This window comes from Pseudoliparis swirei, chromosome 3 (assembly GCF_029220125.1).
Source record: "Pseudoliparis swirei isolate HS2019 ecotype Mariana Trench chromosome 3, NWPU_hadal_v1, whole genome shotgun sequence".
NCBI classification, from domain to species: domain Eukaryota; kingdom Metazoa; phylum Chordata; class Actinopteri; order Perciformes; family Liparidae; genus Pseudoliparis; species Pseudoliparis swirei.
In genome coordinates, this window is record NC_079390.1 from 13754887 (window position 1) to 13778274 (window position 23388).

Consider the following 23388-nt stretch of genomic DNA (forward strand, 5'->3'; position numbering starts at 1 on the left):
CGCCCGGTGTTACGTGCTTCTGTATATACTGTTTTGGCAACACAACGTGCCAATACATCTGAATTTAACATAGCTTAAAGAACGTTGTGTGCAGGTTTGTATTGCCATCATTTGTATTAAATGGCATTTAGATGCTGTGGTTGATGTTTTTGCTTTCAATTATATTTAGTTTTATAAGTAGTTAAAAATATATATATATTTCTCTTAATAGCATGCATCAACCACGTTGCCATGGCTCCTGTGGGGTTAATAGAGCAACGATATAAATATTCACTCGGCATTGGAGCTTGCACTGCTTGACGTCTGGGATTGTGCAATCAAAGCACCTAATGGGAATAAAACGGAAAGGATTTACGAGGACGAAAATCCAACAGATTATTAAGCGATCATGGATCCATAAAACACAGGTCCAGGGAAGGTGAAAAACCAGATGCAACTTTTAAACAGCATATCAACACACTGCAGCGCTAACTGCTCTGTTCAAGTCTACTTTGGACATGTGGAATGCAGCGTTTCTGGAGAATTTAAGAAGTGTTAACAAGCCCAGGGGGTCTGAAGGAACCATAATATCAATATTTGACAGCCAAAAGGAGCTTGTAGCTGTAAAACGGTGGAGCCTGTGTGATTAAGAGGGGCTTAACAGGAAGAAAGCGGAAGTGATTTCAGGGAAATAAATCCTGAGCACTTGGTCGGTTCACCAAGTTCATACTGCCAAAACATGAGGAGAGGGTGAGGGGGTGAGGGCTACAGACTTAATTAACACAATGAAAACAGCCGCCAAGAAATGCTGTGTTTTTGGAGTTGCTCACAGCTCATTACTTTAATGTTTCCAGGCACAGGGGGAGAGCCGGGGTGCAAGGGGGTGGAGAGAAGATGCTGAGGATACAGTCGGCGTACGCTACAATTACAGATGGCATATGGACCATTTCAAGCCCCGACACATGCCTCACATCCTATAATGCACTGCAATGGAAAACACATTTAATTCATTTGTTTAGGTGGAACACTTACACAATCACAGATTCAATCTCTCTCCCAGAAGAACATAACTAACTAATCACAGCCACATTACTTGTATGTAGCTGGATAGCTGAGCCAGAAAATGATTAGTGGGTAGTTAGCAACCATGGCAGCGACAACAAGCCCAAACAATCACTCTCAGAAGGCGGTGCTATCCCAAATCCTGGCAGACTGCATCTTTAATCTGGACACCCTGTTCTCTTGTTAACACTGCCTTCTTTGATGAAATCGGCCAGTTTCTCTTTATAATGGAGAAGTGCCCTAATCTCCCTGGCAGCTGCTCCATTCAATAGCTCTGCCTCTGTTTATGAGCGTGCATGCGTTTGTGTGTGTGTGTGTGTGTGTGTGTGTGTGTGTTTGTGTAGGGGGCACTGAAAGACGTCCACCTGCACTGTGGTGGTGTTTGAAGTGCAGCACTTAACGGAGCTGCAGGAGTGGACAGAGAGGCTCCAAGAGGGAACAGACAAAGAGACAAAGAGAAAGGAAAGAGGAGGAGAAGAAGAGGTGGTAGGGAGGGGAATGTCCCATCACCAGTTTATCCAGAAAATGGGAGGAGGAGGAGGAGGAGTAGGAGTAGGAGGAGTAGGAGGAGGAGGAGGAGGAGGAATGCTGGTGTGGGCACTTCCAAACTATGGGTGCAACAGGTGTCTTGAGCTATAGAGCTGACAAGCCGAGGCCATGCCGGGTTACATGGGTGTGGTGGTGACTGTGTGGCGGGTATACCATGGTGACTACAAGGGAATTGGGTGGCATGCATACACACACACACACACACACACACACACGCTTTTCTTTCTAGTGTTTGATGGAATAATTCCAAAATGGAGACCTAAAATGTCTTCATTAGAATTGTATGTGTGCAATTTCCAATTTAGCATTTATAATTGTGTATGTAAGGATGTTTTACAAACAATAAGGAAGCCGGGGGGGCATTCACAGAAGAGAGCCGGTTGTAAAAAGCCTTTCTGGTTCCTGTGCAGCTCCTGGTAACTGAGGAACTGTATTTCCCCCTCACTTCCACATTATGCAGAACAGGGGGAACAGATAAAGAATCATCAAAGTCATGTCAGTGACCAAGTTCTCTTTTCTTAGTGTTTGGCAGTTCTCATGAAAAACGTCAACTGCCGGTAACATGAAAAGATACTGTAGTTACAGAGGGGTCGAGAGTGGAGTGTAATTTACATATCACTGAGGCACATATCTGTTTTGGGCTTTTGTGTGCGCGTGTGTGTGTGTGTGTGCGCGTGTGTGTGTGTGTGTGTGTGTGCGTGCATGCGTGTGACACAGTAGCACAAGCCATCGTCAGCGGTTTCTTGGTAACTCCGAGACACGTGTGAGTCGTTGATAAACCACCACAGGGTCTGAATGTAACTACAAACAAGTGAGAAGGCTCCGAGAAGAGAAACACACAATGTTATTTGTATATGTTTCTACCATAATGCGGAACAATGTTTCTGTTCTGTCTCTGAAACAAGGTGGTATAATGAAAGCATATTTCATCTTTCTCAGCAGCCACCAAACTGGTTAGAGTTGTGGAACCACAAACATTGCATGAGGGAAGGTTCATGGAGAGAAGCTGGGGGTTTCCAAGCAAATGAGTTATCAATGGACACATTTGCATGCACAGTTTGATGCAAATTTGGATAATTTATAGCTTAAGCTTTTACAGGTGGAGATACTACAAATGAACGAGGAATCAACACGGGATTCTTCAAATAGGAGTCTTTCACATAAAGGGAGCTCTAAAAAGATTAAAATAATTATGTGTATTAAGATAGATAGATAGATAGATAAATACTTTATTAATCCCCAAGGGGAAATTTGTCGTAGCAGTAGCAGCACCAATAAACTAAACACACGAGAATAAAAAATAAAAAATAAAATATAAAAAAACAGGGATGAAAGATATAGATGTATACAAGTGAAAGATATAGATGTATACAAGAAGTATACAAAGTAAAATATAAAATAAAATGATGTTAACAGAGAGAGAGAACACACAGGAGTGACCAAGATGACACATTTCTCACTACTTACACACCATAGCATAAAAAGGGTCTGGTTTAAGCACCTAATGTGGAGTCCTTGACATGGATAGTTTGATGGTGCCCTTTCAAGTTTAATTTCACCTTTCACAACCCACTGGATCAATACAAAAATGCATGGTGGTCAATGTAAATATTTTTCTTACTGCCTGATTAACTGACATTTGGGAGATATGAGGTTTTCACCTGACAGCAACAATATTTCAAAGCAGACACTCAGAATACTGGTCCAAGCTGTGGCCAATCTTCAAGGTCAATCCAAGCTGGGACCAAACCTGAGCCATGAGAAATGTGTGTGAAGGCTTAGCACTGTGCAGATCCCGCACTTCTCGTTAGCTGTTCCACCGGCAGTATGCACAGCCGCTGTGTATCAGGCACTCACCCACATGCAAGCTTCGAGGCGGACTTTGGAGATGATGGTCCAGAGAGAGATGCTTCCCTGGATGGCAGCTGACTGCTCCGCCCCCATGGCCTCCACGCCCACCCGCTCGGCATCAGAGCCCGCTGCTGGTGCGTTCTGCTGGGGGCAGATTATTTGGTCCGGATAGGGTGGTTCAGGAAAATCCACCGAGCCACATTCATAGGCTGCCAAGGTCACCGATGCTATGTGTGGTCCCTTGAGAGATAGAGAAAGACCAAAGATAAAGGCGGAGAAAGAGGAAGATGAAAAGAAAAGGAGAAAAGAGTGAACAATGAGTGGGAGTTGTGAATCCAATGAGTGGGAGTTGTGAATCCACCTGCTGGAAGTAGTTTTGATTCAGAGGAAGACCCCTGAGCAAAGGGAGAAAGTCACAGATGTGAGTCAAATACTGATTGATATCATGAGGACAGTTATATGAGGGCCGCTATCGAGGCTGCTGCTGGAACTCTTTCTCTGACTTTCAAACTAATCTAGCACAAAGATTGGATGTGCCTTCTGCTTTTCTTTCTGTAGGAGTTAAATAGGCCATCAGGAAATGGAGGAAAATACAACGTTGGTGAAGCGTTACGCTGCCTCGTGCAGTTTAAAGGCTACGGGAGAAGTGTCAACGCATGAGGAGTGGAGGCCCCGGGGGGAAATAATCAAGGATGGGAACCAAAGCAGGGGAGTAGAAACCATTTGTACTCACACACCATTTGTACTCATTCCCTCAAAGAAATGTGTCAAGAGCAACGAATGAAGAACAAGTGTGACTTGATCAACACAGGAGAGGATTCTCCCCACCTTTCCCAGGTGATGTGCACGTACACTAACGTGCCCAGGAGGGCCATACAAATGAAGAAAAGAGCAGCGGAAAAAGAAGCAGGCTCTAAATACAGACTCACTTCAGACTGGGTTTATTAATGTTTGACCACTTCTGTTGTACGAATCGTACATTAGCATACGTAAGGACCCGCAGTCTTTGATATGGCCCGGTTTACATTTCTGGCTCTCGTTTATTTACTCACTTCAATTAAGCTTCCAGTGAGAAAACATAGAAATCAAAGGAAGGAAGAGAGGAGCAGGTTTCAAACCCGAAAACAAGTCATCCCAATATCCACAATACATCTGAGTCCAGAGACTCCTGAGGCCACACTCACAATTAAACTTAATGACAGAAATACCAAAATGAACAAGAGCTCCACTCCACTTCAACAGACCTCTGGCATTTTGAAATAAAGTACGAGCATTGGTCTTTGGAAGTCTTCTTTCTCTAACCTCCATGATTATAAACATGAGGACTGCCTGATGACATAGTTTAAATAATGTATCATAAAAAGGCTGAATGATCTGATGGGTGAATTCAGGTAGCACACCTGTTTTAAAGGGTCATTCAATTTCCTATTTGGGTCAAAGCGAAGGTGGGAGCACTGGCAGGCTGAACAGAGAGCAGGGTACCACCGTTTCTGCTATTTCTGTAGCATAAGTTCACTCATCAAAGTCGGTTCTGAGAGGAACAAGGAACTACTTGTTGGAATGGTCGCCGGCCGTTCTACACTAACTCATTATGACAATGAGGTTGTCCACATCATTATGCACAATGTTTGATGAGGTTTTATACTGAACAGGACCCGGTCACGAGGAAGAGGTCATGTGACTTTGAACAGGGAACAATGCCAGAGATTATCCACCGTTTGAGTAACACGAGTGGGATCCCTTGAAATAAAGGAGATCCGCCGAGTGGATCGGTTCCCGCGGGCGTCCTGCGTACTCGGTCTATTCTACGTGTTAACACTCATGCGTATGTGTGCAAGAAAGGGTGCTCTCAGTGACGCACGGGGCCCGTTTGGCATTACGCAACGTAGCACCAACGCAATCCGGCAAACCCGGGGTGGGGCTGGAACTTCCGGAGCCACATGGGACAAAGCAGGACGAGACAGGACGGGACGAGGAAGGGCACGACAGTGGCGTGCGAGGCAACAGGAAACAGCAATGTGTTCTTGAGGAAAGACGCACTCCTTTTAGATGATACGGATCAGTTTATAATGCAATCAGTATTAGTAAGCAGGCACAGTCACATATACATCAATTAGTCAAAAAAAGAAGCACGGCCAGGAATTAAAGAGACAACGTCGGATGTTTGTTCACACACACTTTCTTCTTGGGAAATCTTTAGTGACTCAGAAGGAGAAGTCAAGGAACTCCAAGCACTGACTCAGTCAGACTGGATACTCCCCAGCCCCACATACTCCAAAATGACTCTCAAGTGGGATTACACCGCCCTGACTGACACACACACACACAAACGCACACTTCATGTACACCGACTCCTTAAGCATAATGTTTGTGTGGCCAAGAAACACACTATTCATCCTGCTCACACCTTCCAAGTCTATCTCAGGTAATGTGTGTTTACCAAACACACACAGACATCCTGCCAACAGAGAGCATGGCGTGACTCAGAGTACCTGCTCTCTCTCTCTCTCTCTCTCTAATGCTGTGTCACTGCTTCTCTCCTCCCACAAAAGCCCAGTCCTCTCATCTCAGATGATTCATAATTAATCTGCACCCCAGCCCACAGCATTCAGGTAGCTACCTTGTCTCATTTTGTTTAACTTTAGGACCCCCCCCCCCCCCCCCCCCCTTGTCTGTGTGTGTTGACAACTTATCATCACTAATTCTCTGGTCATCCTGTCATTCAATTTACGTCCTGAGTGACATCCTTGTATTTCAACGTGGATACTTTTTTTTCCTCTCAGCTTCTTATGCTTTTATTCCCTTTTTTTTATCAGCTCGGAGTTACATTTTGTCTGACGATAGAGGAAATAGAAAGAAAGTTAGAACCAACACACAGGCTTATTTGAAAATCAATAGAGACGGGAAAACGACTTACGTGTGCACAGACGATGCAATATTCTAGCACAGAAAAATGTAACAATGATTATTAGATTTGAACCATTAGTTTGAATAATGATATGGCCACGTTGTGTAGCTCCTCAAGAAAGCATAAGAAAGTGACCTATGATGGACAAGTGACCGGGGTTGGGATTGGCTACGAGCACGGCAGTTACTAAAGCACATGGTGTGACGGAGCTTCCTCTAAGGGCCACACCATGAGCAAAGTAGCATCAGTGTGCCCACTGAGGGAGGAAGTGAAAAGCTGGTTGGCCATTAGCTGCTGCTGGGATGAGATACTGACGCAGACTGTCTCACACCTTCTTTGGTCCGAGGGAGCAAGCGCAAATCCACAGTGGCGTTGGAATGTAAAATGCATTAAAGCACAAGGACCAGCTGCCCTGTGTTGAGTATTTGTCGCAAATCGGGACTGAAAAAGTTGGATGGGAGCATCCAGAACATTTCCAATGGACGCAACGTCATCAATGACGACCAAACAACAGTCAGAAGTGTAAGCTGTAGATTAGAAACACTTTTTAAAAAGGCTAATTAGACGTGGTCCGGCTAGCATAACCTGTTAACCGCTTCTTACAGTGGGAGACTGTGCTGGAGGCAGAGCAGGACACACATCAGAGGTTCGTTCGTTATGAAGAATCCCTGGTCAGGACCTCTGAGGGAGGTAAGAGAACGCTAGACTTAGGCCAGTGATGGAGAGGACGGATGGGGGTGTTTAGAAGTGTGTGGTGGTAACAAAACACACACACACACACAAACACTCACATCTGAGTGTGAGATGCTGGAGGTTTGAGGGGCTGGTCCCAGTGATAAAAACTCCCCCTGACTGGCAGACAGACACGCACATACACACACACATAGACACACACACACACACTCTGGCCCCCACTGACCGATGGATTATACACTTGAAAGATAACACTCTAATTGTGATCCAAACTATTTTAAACTGACTTTATATTTATTGCCCAAGTTCAGAAGCTACAGTGATGAATTCCATAACCTCACTGTAAAATGGAAAACTAAATTGAAACATGTCCATGATGTGTTCATATGCAACGACTTAACTGAGTAAGAGTTCACATTTGCTTAATTACAGATCAAATTTGATCTGCCAGCCAGGTAATCTTTTCTTCTGGTAACCTTATATGAACAGGAAACTACAAGTTCAAATGTGCAGGTGGCAGGGAACACTTTTCTGAATGAACCTTTGTGCGTCTTAACAACACCTCAATTTTCATTTAAATAAACCTGCATTATACTTTATCTATAGTTCCAAATTGACAATGTAATATAAGCTTAACACATAGATCACATCATGGAGAAATATTCATTTTCATTTTCTCATAAGATAGAATATTAAAATAATATATTTCCAACATATTACAATGGGAAAACGTTGTCTTTTGTTGAAATCTAAAAATCGTACTTATGTTAAGTTGAATGAATTACATCAAAGAGCGAAGGGTGTCCAGTATATTGCTTCTTTTTGAGTTTCATTTGACACCTTTAACTACAGCAGGGGAACAAAACATTGGGCTCCACTCCTACACAGACCCACCTGAGGGTGCGTGGGGGTGTGACGGGGAACAGAGAAGTCTTGGGTGACCTTTGTAGTTGAATTTCAGAACAAAACTCTGCTTCCAATAAGCTTAACATTTGCAGTGTTCCAGGATCACGCTGGTTTGGTCTGGTCAGGTTTGGCTTGTACTGGCAAGGTTGTTGGTGCCATTCCAGACTGGCTGCACACCAAGCCCACTTTGTCCCGGGGTTTTCTCCCTGTGGGCTGTGTGTGTGTGTGTGTGTGTGTGTGTGTGTGTGTGTGTGTGTGTGTGTGTGTGTGTGTGTGTGTGTGTGTCTGTGAGAATGTCTTTCAGATCAAAAGGTTATTGTACTTGGTATAAACAGCTCCTGGGGCCTCCGAGACAGAGACAGACAGACGCATGCCTTGGATGGCTGAGATGTGACAGTTAAAATTTAGATGCCATTAAAATCACCACACACACACACACACACATACACACACTCCCGTTTACACATCTCTCTGGCATTCATCTTTGAGGGAGTTTGGTGAAGATGAGTAAGCCATTAGACATGTGGCCAGAAGATCCATGTCTCCAGCCTTATGAGGAAGAAGAGGATTTACTTAAAAGTCATAGATGAACATCAGATTGTCCATGTAAAAACTAAGGTGATTAAACAAGTGTCAATGTATACATACCTGGAGTTTCCAAGAAGACAATCTGTCTTTTAGACATGAAATAGTGTCTTAAAAACGGGTGGTTGTTTAGATTTTTCTGTTGCTGCAGCGAAAAAAATTATTCAAACGACATTTCCAAAAGCAATTGATTGGGATTGTATGTTGTATATTAGATTAGAAAACTACGTACAACAAACTGTCTTCTGCACACATTTATGCAGTTTGTATACAAATGCTGTTGCTCTTCTTCCTTTTACAACCGGAGAATTGAACATGGGTACAACGTCTCATCATGGACACATGAGGTATGTCAATTCATAGAACAGTTTTTGGGATGAAAGCACTTTCAAGGTTTTTGGATCCTCGTCTTGGTTTGAGTCAATTGATTGTATGAGCATGTAAGATTTTAAAAACAGGATGAAGGCTCATATGAATACTGAATGTTTTTGTCCTGACAATACATGACAATTCTTTGGTTGATGCTCTTGTAAAATTCCCAACCAATGTATCTCTATGGCATCTAAGTAATATTACATTCAGTAGTGGGAGCATCAAATCCAAGCGATAAAGTTCAGAAACACGATCTTGATGTAGTTAAAAAGGAATGGCTACAGATAGAATTGAGGAGGTGTTGAAGTTAAAGAGAAAGAGATCCGTTACTGCCAGTGGTGACTCACAGGAGCTTTTCAAAGAAACTGAACATGATCCTGATGTGTCACTCTTGATCCGGCTAACATGCATGCAAGGTATCAATTCTCACTTTGGTGAACAGAGGAGTGGCCTTGCTATGTTGAGTCATGTTTGTCATCAAAGGGATGTGCAACAAAGTCAAGACAATTATGAACCAATAATGTTTATATATACAGTGTACCCACACCCATCAGAGTACATTCAAGACTGTCTGAAGAGCCGACCTGGAGCACTATCACCTCTGCGGTCATAAACGGCTCTCTCATCAACGCCTGTCAGGTGACCCTTATGAGTCGTGGAACATTTAGTGCAGGTCAAACAGACTGTGTGAGTCACAAGTCAAACAAAGCAGCCAGCTTTCTGTTCATGGGAACGTGGAGGTGCCCCAAGGGTTTGTGGCGAGGCTCGTCACTGTAAAAGCCGTGGTCAGGTGAGGGGTAGTGTACCACACACACACACACACACACACAGCCCTTTGTCCAATACCTGGCCATGTTGCCTGGGAACGTGTGGGCATGTCGTGACGGCGTGTGAGCGGCAGAACTTTAAGAACCTGAGCAGCAGCATTTGAGTGCGAGTGTGATATGAACAACAACGCACGGACGCCGTTTGGAAGCGGCTGCACTCGCCAACCTGCTCAGCACTGACAGCGATAGTTGGGGCTAATTGAAGCTGTGCTCCTGGTAATTGCCAACAGCCATAACTTAATTTGAGCGGGTTTTCTGGGGGAAATCTGTATATTGTACACAAAGCTACGCTGCAACCTATAATTTCGCAAACCTAAAAGAAACTGAATAGAGAAAACTATAGAGTGTTCCACTATTTAGATAAGCCAGCGGTTTGTGTTTTGAAAGACAGGGCACAGTAAATCCTGAGTTATAAACACGCTACAAACATGGTTTGTAATCCCAGAGGATTGCTGTTGTTTTTTACGCCAGTGGCGGCTAGTGCATGCTCCCAGAGGGACACAGCATGGGCGCCTCTCACTCAGCTCAAAGCAGGACGGACAGAGAACTAGACCCCGAGCTTCTGTTATGTAAACAGCTACGTGAGTAGCTTCTATTATAATGACTTTAATTCTTTGTTGCTGTTGATTTAACGTTGAGCACAACTACTTTCATGCTGCCCATAATGACTTCATGGCGACAGCCATTACTGAAAGTGATTTAATGGTGGATGACTCTCTTCTAAGATATTTACAGCATTCCCGAGCTTTCAAGAGTCACACTCATCGCTAACCCCTTTTCAGTGAAAAGAGGATTCGGAGGCCGGTAGCTCTAGTTGCCACTAGAAAACCAAGACTTAAAAACCTAAGTTGGGATGCAAACCAGTGACACTCATCACTGCGATTGTTTCAATCATTATAACAGATACATGCGCAGGTGCAAGACTCTCAGTGTGTGGACTGATCCTCTCCTCCGCAACCCAGAAATCAGAAATGAGATTGCTCCATTGCTCCTGCATGATTTTATTGTTTTCATGGTCTGTATTCTAAGCACCCACCCATGACCTCCTCCCTCGGAGCAGCTGGATGAAATACACTTGATGTTGTGCCAAGAAGTGTGACCCCTCCCCCACACACACACACACACACACACCACCACCACTTCTTCACGCCTGAGTTGCAGGGATTTATTTTTCTCCAATAACCAGTCCTGCCCGTGTCCAACGATCTCCCGCAGTCTGAGCGGGACTCAAACACAGACAGGAGACACATGGCAGCCATTGCCCATGTCAGGGAAAAGGAGAGCTGCCACTTCTGCTCTGGTTTCATTGACTGGGATGGTTTATACGTTCCTGGCTGTGCTACCCCCCTCTGTTGGTGGCTCTGCAGTACCCTCACAATGCAACGTTCACGCTTCCCGCCAGCCACTACGGATGTCTGTTGTGAATATATTAACAGGTGCGGTCATTTATCTCCAACAAAACACCTGTTAGAGGTAAAACATTGTCACTTCAGTCTCTCAGATGGTAAAAAAAAAAAAAACTTGCGAGTAGCATTAGCCAATTGCATAAATTCATACGGTGTTGGGCAGAGAAAAATGGAAACTGGAGGACATTTTTATAAATTGCTTCAATCTAGAAGTTATGACCTTTAAAAAGTCAGAAAAAGACAGATGATGAAGTCACATGACAACACAGTCACATGTTATACCATGTGAATAAAGCACGACAGAAGACCTTGATGGTTGTTCGATGGGAATTATGCAAAAAGAGCTTCAGATATAACGTTAAATAGAAATACTGGAGTACAGTGAAATGTATGTGTTAGTCGTTTTATGATTCACTATGCTCGTCAATAATCTAATGTATTGCAGAGTCTCTTCAATTTCATTTGCCATGGAAAAAATAAATAAATCTTCAGCTGTCGTCTTTATGTGAATACAAATATTGATACTTTGTATTAATTGAATGTACTACATGTGGAAGTAATTAAATTCAAGTCTGCTCTGAATTTTCTGGTTTATATTTTTAAAACCACTGGCACCCTCTACTGACTGTTATAGCAATGAACCAGCTCACTTACAAACACCAGGTGCAGCGAAAGGATATAATTAGGGTAGTCAAAATAATCAGCTATGACTGCAACTAACAATGATTGTCATCATTTATTCAGTTACAGATTATTTTCTCGATTGGTCGTTTGGTCTGTAAAATGTCAAAAAAATTAAATACAATTTAAAAATGTCTATTACAAGAGCCCAGGGTGGCCTCCTCGGATATCTTGCTTTGTTCGAACATCAGTCCCAAACCACAAGATAGTCTGTTTAGAGCAAGACGTTTAACAATGAACTGATTATGAAAACGGTTGCGCTTCATTTTCTGCCAGTCAAGTCATTGTTTAACTTGCTTATTATTTAAGCTGCGCTCCTCACGATCAGGAAAATGCAATACAAGTGTTTCATTAAACTGGACGAGCAGCTGCAAAATAAAAGTTAATTGTGGCACTTCTCCCCGGAGCTGGAGTATATCTCGAGTGGTGCACTTGCACACCACTTACAGAGTAACTACGGTGGTGCTGTTTTTAAATGTTGACATGGGGGTAACTCAGAGTCAAGAGCTGGTAAACATCGAGGCCCACTTTAGTTCTTCTTTCTAGCATATTATTAAGTCCTGGACAGGGAGGAATAAGGTGCCAGAAAGGTCAAGCTGCGTGTGGGAACATCTAATCCAATCACTGACCCAAGTCTGCTAGTACTTGCCACTGTTCAACTGACCACAGAAGTTCTAAAAACTATGTTTACTGTCAGAAATGAAAAAATATCTGCCAGAACCCAGAAATGAACAACATCACTGAAAAATCTGAAAGCGTCAACAAAAAAGATGATGTGTAATTAGAATTCTCTGAGGTCAGTTCTGTGCTTCTTACTTATGGTTTTAGCTCAGAAGAGAGGATTTAGATACTTGATCACACAGGGTTCTTCATATAAAACCAATATAGTTGGAGTTATAAATGAGGCCAATAATAGGCTACATTTTTATTTATTTTTAAATCTAACTCAGCCAATGTCTTTAACATCTTCAAAGATATGAATGATCCTCACTGACCACAAACTATTTAAAAATCTATTCATCTTTCATTCCAGTGTGGACGAGTTGGATTGCCATCAACAGATTAAGGTCTGCAAGCCTGTAACGTTTAATTTGCACTCTCACAGGTTGAATGCGGTTTCAGAGGCATTTCCACCCAATAAGGAGTCCATTCGGTGGGAAACACTTACGACTTAAATAAGCAAATAAGGTACAATGTGAAAACAACTTGTTGAATCTCCACACCAACACATCACGTCGCCTCGGATCATAGCTCAGATCTAAAAACATCTGCTCCAGTACCAGCCTTTTAAAACCAATTTCCCGCTTGCGGGATCAATAAAGTATACATCTATCTAATACCAGTCAGACGGGAATGCACAAAAGCAGCTCCAGCAGAAAGCACCAAGTTCTGTCGTGAACCCAATGACACCAGCGCCGGCAGTAGCAGGCCTGCTCACTAGATGGCGCTGTGCGACAATAAAACCTCTTGGAAAAAGTGAGCTGGGTCACGAAGGGAGAGTAGCTCAACAACTCTCAAATTACATTTTGGAGCACCAGAGTTTGGGCTTTGAAAAAACTAAATCAGAATAGAGGACACACACTTCAAAGTTTCCAGTCCAGCTCCACTGGGCATAGGCCTACAAGTGCTCCAGTGGACCCATGGACGGATTAAGAAACCACGGGCCCCTGGGCCTGGACGTGTCAAGTACAATGTTAATAACAGCGACGTCACGCGCGGAGGCTCTGGCTCAGGGGCCCCCTGAGCTCATGGGCCCCTGGGCCTGGGCCCGGTAGGCCCGTTCGTTAATCCATCCCTGAGTGGACCCGATGACAGATGGACTGAGAGCAGTGAAGACAAGCAGATGTGTCGGGACCCTGATCTGATCAGAGACCCAACACCTCCCCAACCGAGCAACAACACGCAGAGGCAGAGGAGAGTTTGGTTAAAAACAGAGAGGAGGAAGGTGGAATGAAAGGGGGGAGGAAAGGGGGGAGACTGTACGCAGAGGAGGGAAATACAAAGGAGAAGGAGTGAGAGGAGGAGAGAGAAAGTGAGAGTGAGCAACGCAGTGGGGAGTATCGGAGAGCAGGGAGAAATAACTCAGGGAGGGGGGGGGGGGGTATCCTAATGTGCACTCAGTCAGAGGGGTCAGTGAGTGCGATTGTTCCTAGACTGCCTGTCAAAACAGCGCGACTACCACGGCGCCTACTCATTTCTGAAACGCGCACGCGCTCACGAGCCCATAACTCACAGCGACGCTCTTATTATTAAAGCCTTCGCAACAACACAACCACGACGTAAACACACGCCTTTGGAGCCTGCGTCACTGCGCCACCATCCACTGGGTTTGAGCGCGGGCACTGGCACAAGCGTGCACGGGCACGTCAAGAACTGCGCTGGGAACGCGTCAGGCGACCTGTCACGGAGGAACACACAAGGCTTTCTTACCAGGTAAAGAAGGAAGGTGTGCAGGCCGGTGCCAAGACCCACCGAGGAGAGGATGCCCAGGCCGACCCAGTAGGCGCACCACAGCGTCCTCTTCTCCATGTAGCGCACATACTGCAGGACAGAGACACGTGCACGCAGTGTGAGGGGAAACAAGGGGGGGGGGGGGGGCGAGAGTGAGAGAAGGTACGAGAGTGAAAATGTGCAAAACAGAACAGAGGGCACTTAAAGGGGTGGGTGAGGGCAAGTGAGTGGTAGAGAAAGAGAGGGAGGGAGAGAGAGCGAGAGAGAGACCTTTAGAGAGAGAGGTTGTTGTTGAGTTGAGAGGACAGAGCCGGAGGGTAGGAGTGTTCAGCACACTGACAGCAGAACAGCATTATTATTATTGTTGGTGGCAGCCAGCTCTTACACAACTGTAAAGTAAGGCAAGCCAAGATCTCCCCCTCTCTCTCTCTCTTTTCCTCTCTTCCTCTCTCCCTCTCTCCCTCTCTTTGCTCATCTTCCTCCCGTACATCCGCCACTCTCCCTCCATATATCTCTCCTCCTTGAGCCAAGGCAGGTCTTTTTCAAGAGGAAGCATGGAGTGTGTAGATTACGGGAAGAAGGGAGGGGACTGAGAGGTAGTGGGAATTGGGGGAAGCTCTTACCGAAGACTCCATTTCCCACGAAACCCAGAAAAACAAAAACGCCACTCATTTTCTGGGAAGTGCAGTTCCAGCCATGGGTGATGGTAACTGTGTAGCCTAGTTCTTGTGAAGTGATTACACAACTTCAGAGTCTCTTTTAATGACATTGAAAGAAACGTTTTATGGCAATGGTTTTCTAAATACATGTCAGGAAATGTAGAAACGGTGAAACAATAAGAAAGGGGAATGGTGTTCGTCAGAGGTGGAGCACAGTCTTTAGTGGTTTACAGCCACAGCTACAGTCGTTATTCATGTGGACAAGAGATTAGCAGGTTCAACTGGGCTTTGCAGGAAGTTAATAATTAAACAAAAATGATGTAGGCACACTCACACAGGCACACACTTGTTAGAGAAGATGTCCATGCAAATATCCTCTCATATTATGCACTTTGGTTCCTGCGGTGTGAATGCCAATAAGTTATCTGTGCCAATAACTGTGTGGGACAGACGCACTATAATCAGACTTGATCCCCCCGTCACTATGCAGGACCTAAATAAATAGTAAATAGGCTGCATTTAATATCACTTCTCAACCTTAGTAGTGCTGATGCTGCGTGTGCCTTGCTAATGGACACAAGGAATCAGGGATCAAATCACCAACCCTTCGATGAATATATACCCGCTCAGCTTCCAGCTACAGTTGTCTTACGGTGGTAACTGTGGAGCTGTAACCTGCAGTCCGTCACTAAGGCAAGCAACCAGCACCAGAAAACATTATTGAATCATTCCCTCCATTAAAGAACGCCAGACTTTCTGATTCATGTCAGCCTAACAAGCTGGAAGGTCTGATTTCAGGTGGTGACCCTCAACATTGTACTATGGAAAATATTTACAGTATTCGGTCACCTTCTGGTGTGTTCCTTCAATACAGTAGGCAATGAGGAGGAGGATAAGCAGGATCAGCAGGCCAAACACTGTCTGTCTTTACTGCCAGAGCCTGGGTGAAGGGGAAGAAGAGCATTAAGGGGGAAGATTATGGGTTAAAATGTGAGCATGCAGAGTTGAACAGTATAAAAGACTGGGAGAAGATGGTGAGTAGGAAGGCCAAGGTGTGAGGGCAGATGAGGAACCATTAGAAGCACGAGTGAGGCAGTGTCGGTGAATGGGAGGGAATTATTTGAACGAGGGAAGACATCAGTTTTATTTAAACTTTGGGGGAGAGAGATAACCGCTAAAAACTAATCAAGATGCCAAAAGTATAGGCTTCACAAACAGGAGCAGCATATCCAGTAGGATAATATAATAATCAATAATAGTCAGGTGGGAAATACACTTTGAGGTAATGGGTCACATTGGGCAATAGGGCAAAGCGCTACCTGCTGGCAACAACACAAAAGCTGTCCTCAGTCATTTAATTAATATACTTCTGGATATATATTGAGAAAAACATTGGGCACTGTTATAATTATGGCAACTGGGGTCACTATGAACAACATGGATTATGTTTACCGCACAAATGTTGAAGAGTGTGAAGAAAAACTTTAGATCAAAAACCTTTTGCCCACTTGTGCTATATTGTCATAAACCAAACTGCTGGTAAAAGTAACCAAGCTATACCCACATGTATTATCACCTGTGTTAAACTGTGTGGCGGAGCCACACTTTGTGAGAGCACCCATTGCTGTTACGACAGTTGAGCTGCCTTCAACCGGTTTAATGGTTTGAGTTGAGTCCCTGGAGCCACCAGTCCTCTTCATACATCCTGAGAGCAGTCACGTTGCACTTTGTTGTTTCTCATTTGATTTGATTTGATCATGATTTTTGCTAGTTTTAAAACAAAAATAACAAAAGATACACTCTTAATAAATGACTACTTTTACTGTGACTTGCAACAACCGGCTATAATAATGAAAAGATCATTACAAATTCAAGTCTGAAACAAGTCACTTTATTTGTGTGGTTTTTTTGTGTGAAGTGGTTATACCTAAAAAATTTAAAGAAAATATGTTCACTCTGCTCAGATGTAGGTGTCAGTAGGTGCCACAAGCTGTCAGAGGAGTGCCACTATTATAGTTATTTTGAAGGGAGACATTTGTAAACCACAGATCAACCATTGGAATAGTTAAGCTGACAGCTGACATCTGACCGGCAGCAGAGGTAAGCCTGGCACTGTGACTAGTGGCACTCCTCTGACTACAGGGTTCATACACATTTTGACTGATGGATTGACTCATGACTTTTCCGTGACTTTAAACCAAATTCCTATGACCAAACATTTTGTGAAATCTCAGTGTATACATGAAAAAGTGAGAACATTTCGTATTTAAACTAACACTCAGAAGAAGAGCAGAGATATGCGCATTTGCTTTCGCCACAAGCTAACGGTGAACAGTCGTTGAAATACCAGCCTGGCATCTTCGGTTGATTTAAAAGAATAATGTGAATTGGTATATAAATTCAATATAAAATGATTTAAAATCACACCACTTTTTTTCTCTCGGTAATAAGTTCCACCTCATCAATATCACGGAATGTCTCAAAAGTGTGCAAGTGGATGTTGTTACGAATTTGGTTTCCCCTGTTGAGGAATAATGGCCCTCGTCAAACAAAGTATGAAGGCTAAACTAAAAATATAAAAACAACTGTTATGAATTGAGAGTCCCTAAATCAATAATAGATCAGGAACACTTTACACTGTACAGCCACATAAACCACAATCTGTGTTTGTTCTGGTGTAAATCTTCTCCAGCCTGACTGCATGATCAAAGTAGCAGGTGTTTATGTTGGCGGAAAATAAAAACATTAAAGCAAGACTCTTTTCCATCTGTGTTCAGTGTGTTTCTGAACATGCAAGTGGTGTCGCATCGGTGTGAATCATGGAGAAAAAGTGCAGTATATTAGATGCAAACTTACTGTTTCATGTAACTTTGGATGTACGGGACTCCATTTTTGTTACAAAACGAGCGAAATCATTAGTATATCAAATGAATGAGAGACAAATGGGTGTTCTCACTAATTGTGGACCCGCCTGCCCAGCTCGGCAGCTTCTTGCCACTGCAATGCCACAAGGGAGACCTCGGCCTTGCTGGAACTTTCCAGTTTTAAATGTGTACAAAACCGTAGTTGTTACGCCACCACTGAATAACATCAATTTACACAGAGTATCTATGTAACCCTTTGGTTATTACTTTCATGCTAACCTTCCTTACTATGTGTATTGAGAGAGGTGTATGTTATCTTAGCGCTCTGTTAGCAAGGTGCGGTATTCATGTATACTAAATAAATAAATAATGCACTTATTTAATACATTTTGCAATGTACCTGCTGTGTCACTCATTTCAACATTATTGTAATGTTACTAGAGCTCAGAGTGGTGTAAAGTGAATAATGCTAGGTACTTAGCTAACGTTAGCTACATTTAAAGTAATTGTAACTTTACCAAAGTCACGTTAGGTTACAACTTTGAAGTACTTGTGTTTCCTATTTCTGCTAACAGTTTGTATAATGGTGCTATAATGGTGCTTTATTGAAGCATTTGGAAATGAAGGACTTCTAACTACGGTGAGAGGTGAGAGTGTGCTCACCTGTGAGCGCGCATCACGGCTGAGCGATGCGCGCGCCATTCACTGTGAGCGCTGCGCGTGCAGACAGCATTTAACGGAGCGGAGCAGCGTGTGCGCTCTGATCGTGCGCTCTTTTAATGAAGTATCGATACTAAAAATATGCTAAATCACATCGTTTTTAACGTACGAGTACTTTGTTAGTATCGCTACACCGTGCAGCGTGACAGCAGCAGATGTAGCGGACTAACATTCAAGCTAACCTAACTTCCCAAACGCTGTCGACATCTGAACGCTGATTGGCCGAGACGCGACACGTCCCATCAAAGATGTTCTATTGCAAAGAGCACCACTTCACATTTTCTCCGCGTCTCATTGCAATCTCAATGGCAGCGGGCCAGGTGAAAATAATAATAAATCGGAACGCGTCTCTGGTATTGTTCAGGGGGCCGGTCCAAATGTGGAGGCGGGCCGGATTCGGCCCGCGGGCCGTAATTTGGGGACCACTGGCCAAAATGGTTCTCTTCCCTAATGGCTCACATGTAGATAGTGGCTCTAGCTGGTATAGAAGCATACCAGCTGGGATCTATGGATGGGAATCGAGAACCGGTTCTGTTTTAGAACCGGTTCCCAGTGAACCGATTGTTTGGGATCGTCAGCCAAATTCTTTAACGGTTCTGCTAACGGTCCTCTGTGGCGTTGCGCATGCGCAAACTTTTTTAGTTTCTTCTTCAGACTGCAGCAAACATGGCAACTAGGCAGAGGCGTTCTAAAGTTTGGCTCTATTTCACATGACAAAAAGTGCTAGTGTGAGGTGAGAGTGTGCTCACCTGTGTGCGCGCATTACGGCTGAGCGCGGCGCGCGCCACTAGTTGTGAGCACTGCGCGTGCAGACAGCATTTAACGGAGCGGAGCAGCGTGTGCGCTCTGATCGCTCTTTTAATGAAGTATCGATACTAAAAATATGCTAAATCACATCGTGTTTAACGTACGGGTACTTTGTTCGTATCGCTACACCGTGCAGCGTGACAGCAGCATATGTAGCGGACTAACATTCAAGCTAACCTAACTTCCCAAACGCTGTCGACATCTGAACGCTGATTGGCCGAGATGCGACACGTCCCATCAAAGATGTTTTATTGCGAAGAGCACCACTTCACATTTTCTCCGCGTCTCACTGCATTCTCAACGGCAGCGGGCCAGGTGAAAAAAATAATAATCGGAACGGGTCTCTGGCATTGTTCAGGGGGCCGGTCCAGTGGTGTAGTGGTCCCTGAAGAAGTGGGTATACTCGCGCAAAGGAGAGTTGTTGACGGGGGGGCTCATCCGCGTGCGTCCGTCTGCGCGCAGCACGGCAGAGCTCCGATGCCGTGCTGCGCGCATCGCTCTACCGTGCGAGAATTTTTGAAGAGCCCTGCCATACAGCAATGGATAAACGCCCTGTTTTATAAATAATGCGCACCAGGCACCAGCGGTGATTGAAAAGTGGGTATACGCAATGCTGACTTAAAAATAAGTGGGTATACGCCGTATACCGGCGTATACCCTGGACTACACCACTGGGCTGGTCCAAATGTGGAGGCGGGCCGGATTCGGCCCGCGGGCCGTAGTTTGGGGACCACTGCTTTAAGGAGTCTGCTGTCAGTTCACACCTGGTAACACCGACTCCACGTGGATCTCGAGAGACCACTTGTGACATTGGCAGCACAAATTGTATCAGACTTCTATTATGTTTACGGGTTTAAATCTAAGTAGTAATTTGAATATATTACAACAATATTACAACAATAACAAAAAAGATTCAAGATTCAAGATTCAAGATGTTTTATTTGTCACATACACACACAGGGTGTGCAGTGAAATGAAAGTGGCACACACACCAAGAGTGGCACACACCAACCCTCCTCCGTTCTTTTCACAACCATTGTCACCATTTACATCTTGAGCAAAACAAGTGCGGAGTCCTGAGGACTCCTTGTTCATATGTTAGAAATTACAAACCCCTTTTATTGACATTCAAGATAAACCTGGTCGTAACGGGTTTGCATGTCCGCACGATGCAGCAGTTACAGCACCATGTGTTTTGAGTGTTGGTGAACAGCAGCTTCTCTCAGTCAGAACACTGCTCGCGGTGATTGCGGCTCACCACATCCTCTTGTAGTTTAGAAAATAAACATGTTGTCCTCACACACTTAACAACTTAGGTGTCCCTGAGCGTACACTCTGACCTTCTTCGAGGCCCCCCGTGTCAACAAAGAGTGTGAGGCTTGTAAAGACATGTTGTGCAGCGCGGGGAATTTGTCACCAAAGCAAACTCTGATCTTGTTTGGTCTGACTGATGCTGTGGATTTTGTGAGAGAGGTGATATAAGTGATCGAGGTGGAAAGACCTCGCCTACTCTAACAGCAGTAAAGTTTAAAATGTGTGAAAAATAATTAAACAAATCCCTAGTGCGGGCATCTGAGTGAAGACTAAACTATGAGGGAGAAGAAGGCCTTCTGGGTTGATAGTACGGAGACAACCAAGGTCACCTCCTGTCTGCTTGTTATGTGTGTGTTTGTGCTTTTGTGTGCGCGGGGTAGAGATTGTGGCGAGTGTATGATCGCTATTTTTTCTTTCACAACCACCATAACCTTTTTTGTTTCCACTTGAGATTGACAAGCAGCACAAGCACCTCTATAAATACAACCATTAAAAAAACACTTCTTAGCAGCTGCCGGCACTAGTGGCATCAACGCATGAATAATGTATAATAAAATTAAGATTTATATGGTCATACTTAGTCGAACTGGCATTTAGGTTTATAAGGTTGTCTAACCAAACACAGACATTGCAGCTTGAAATGAATCTTTGTCTTTTATCTGCTTTCGCCCCCCACATACAATAAATGTATATTGAAGTTCTCCAAACAGCTTGTAAGCCACGTCCTGAATGTGTTTCAGTCACATTTGCACTGAGACACTAAAAGTCAGATAATTACCTCGTTATCTTTCTTCTTTTAAAGATTCACGCAAAATAGTCTTCTGTTCACGCATTAATAAAGTTTTGACTCGCTCTCTCTCAATTCCGGATTAAACTTTTAATGACCAACTGCATCTATTTATGATCTGGAAAATAGAAGGAACACCTCGGGTGAAATTCTGTAGAAAAAGGGGTCAGTGCTTTTGGGTCTCACCTCGATAGCCACTCTTTTAAGGTGAAGAGCAGCTCCAGGGTGAAGTAGTGGAGTGTGACCAGAGGTTTCTTCCATAACACCAGGGTTTCACGCTCCTCCCCATCCCTCTGTTTCCTCTCATCCACAGACACATCCAAATCTAACCGCACAGCGCAGGTATTGCAAGTACAAACAAAAGAATATTACAATTTAAATATTTTACAGAGGCATTTTCGTGCCGATGCACTAATAGAATAATCATCTTTAAGCACAGGTTTGATCTATTCCTCAGCTGTATTTTAGACACATTTTGTCTTTACCAGTCCGATCTCCATTTTGCTGTTCCTTGACGCCAAGACGCCTCCGAGGGAGTTCCCCTTCGGCCTCGTACTCTGCCATCTCGTTCACAGGGAAGGAGTTCTGCTGGAAGAAGAGACGGGCCTTCAGCACGGAGTCACACACACGCCATACCATGACAACAACTTCAGCCCAAAAATAACACAGACCCTCACACACAACAACAACAACACAAACACTCCCCCAACTTCAACATGTCCGTATCACTCCCACACACTAGCCTATGCAGGCCTGTGCATCACCTGATGAGTGTTTAGTAACAAAAAAGCATTGATGTCGACACCGGGAGCAAGTGGTTGTTCATTTTTCTATGTGTACACTGTATCATAAATCCACCCCCCTATGGTGATCAAATGACTTACACAGTGGAAGGAACGATAATATGTGTAAATATTGGAGGAACCTTTGAACATGTCTGCATGTGTCTCCTTACAGAGACGCAAGCTACTCAGGAATCTGTCAGTGAGAGGGGAGATGGGGACTCTGACACGGAGGTATGCAGTTTACCATCTGGTGGTGTTGTCAGTGTCTCACACATACACCCACACAAACACACACACACACACACACACACACTCTCTCACTCTCTTCTCTCTATGGAAGCTTAATCCCTCTATCCTGTGCCCTCGGTCTGGGCCTCTTGCTCCTGTTTCCATGCATTAACACTCTGAGCTGTCAGGTGACAGACACTATTTGGTCTGTGTCCAATAATTGTGTCTTGCTGAAGGACCTGACACTTGAAACAGTTAAAGCCCACTTGGTAGGTCTAGGGTGTTTAGGTTTAGTGTGTGGTCCTGGAGGACAAACCCACTAAACAATAAGGCTGTGAAGTGCCACACAGAAGAAAATAAGAGAAAAACCTCCTCGGACGACTAGACTGCAAGGCATCTGGAGAGCTGCTCTTGGCCTTCTTGGGGAACCACAAACAAACACTTTTCATCACAAACTCTAAACCTTGAACACACACATTCAAGCTGGAAAGCACATGGGAGAAGTTTGCCCTCAGTGATCTCTGCAGGAAATCTACTTCGGTTTAGGCAACAAACTGACTGGGTTATGTTGGGAAAGGATCATGGTTTGTGTTCAAATAAACACCTTCTGGCAGAAAGCTCGGAAGGCAAGCACGGTGCCAATACTTCACGCTCAGTATCTATCTACAGTTTTCTCCTCGTAAAAGGCCTCAACAAAGTGTGTCACTGTGTCATATCCTGTAAGCAACACTTATCTGAGAAGTTGGTGCTAAATCGCTCATATGCACCTCAGTATGTGCTTTATTCTACACAACAATTAATGAGGTTATTCATTACAACTCTAAGCATGATGCACAATCAGAACCTACGGTAGTAAACAGTTTCACAGCAACACAGCAACACAGCTCTGCTCCCGCCCTTGATTGCGCAATCACTTCAACCAAAACAATTCAGACCTGTTGAGTAACTCTTGTG

At 44.2% G+C, this 23388-nt stretch overlaps 1 protein-coding gene across 1 annotated transcript in view; it reads right to left on the bottom strand.

Moving 5' to 3' along the window:
* Positions 1-22000, bottom strand: part of LOC130191919 (vacuole membrane protein 1-like) — a 53440-nt gene extending 31440 nt beyond the window's left edge. Inside the window, 5 exon segments of the mRNA XM_056411665.1 lie at positions 3448-3681; positions 14250-14360; positions 15779-15869; positions 21608-21746; positions 21907-22000. Of these exon segments, the coding sequence (XP_056267640.1) occupies positions 3448-3681; positions 14250-14360; positions 15779-15869; positions 21608-21746; positions 21907-21985 (654 nt within the window). The 5' untranslated portion in view covers positions 21986-22000.
* Positions 22001-23388: the final 1388 nt, after the last annotated feature.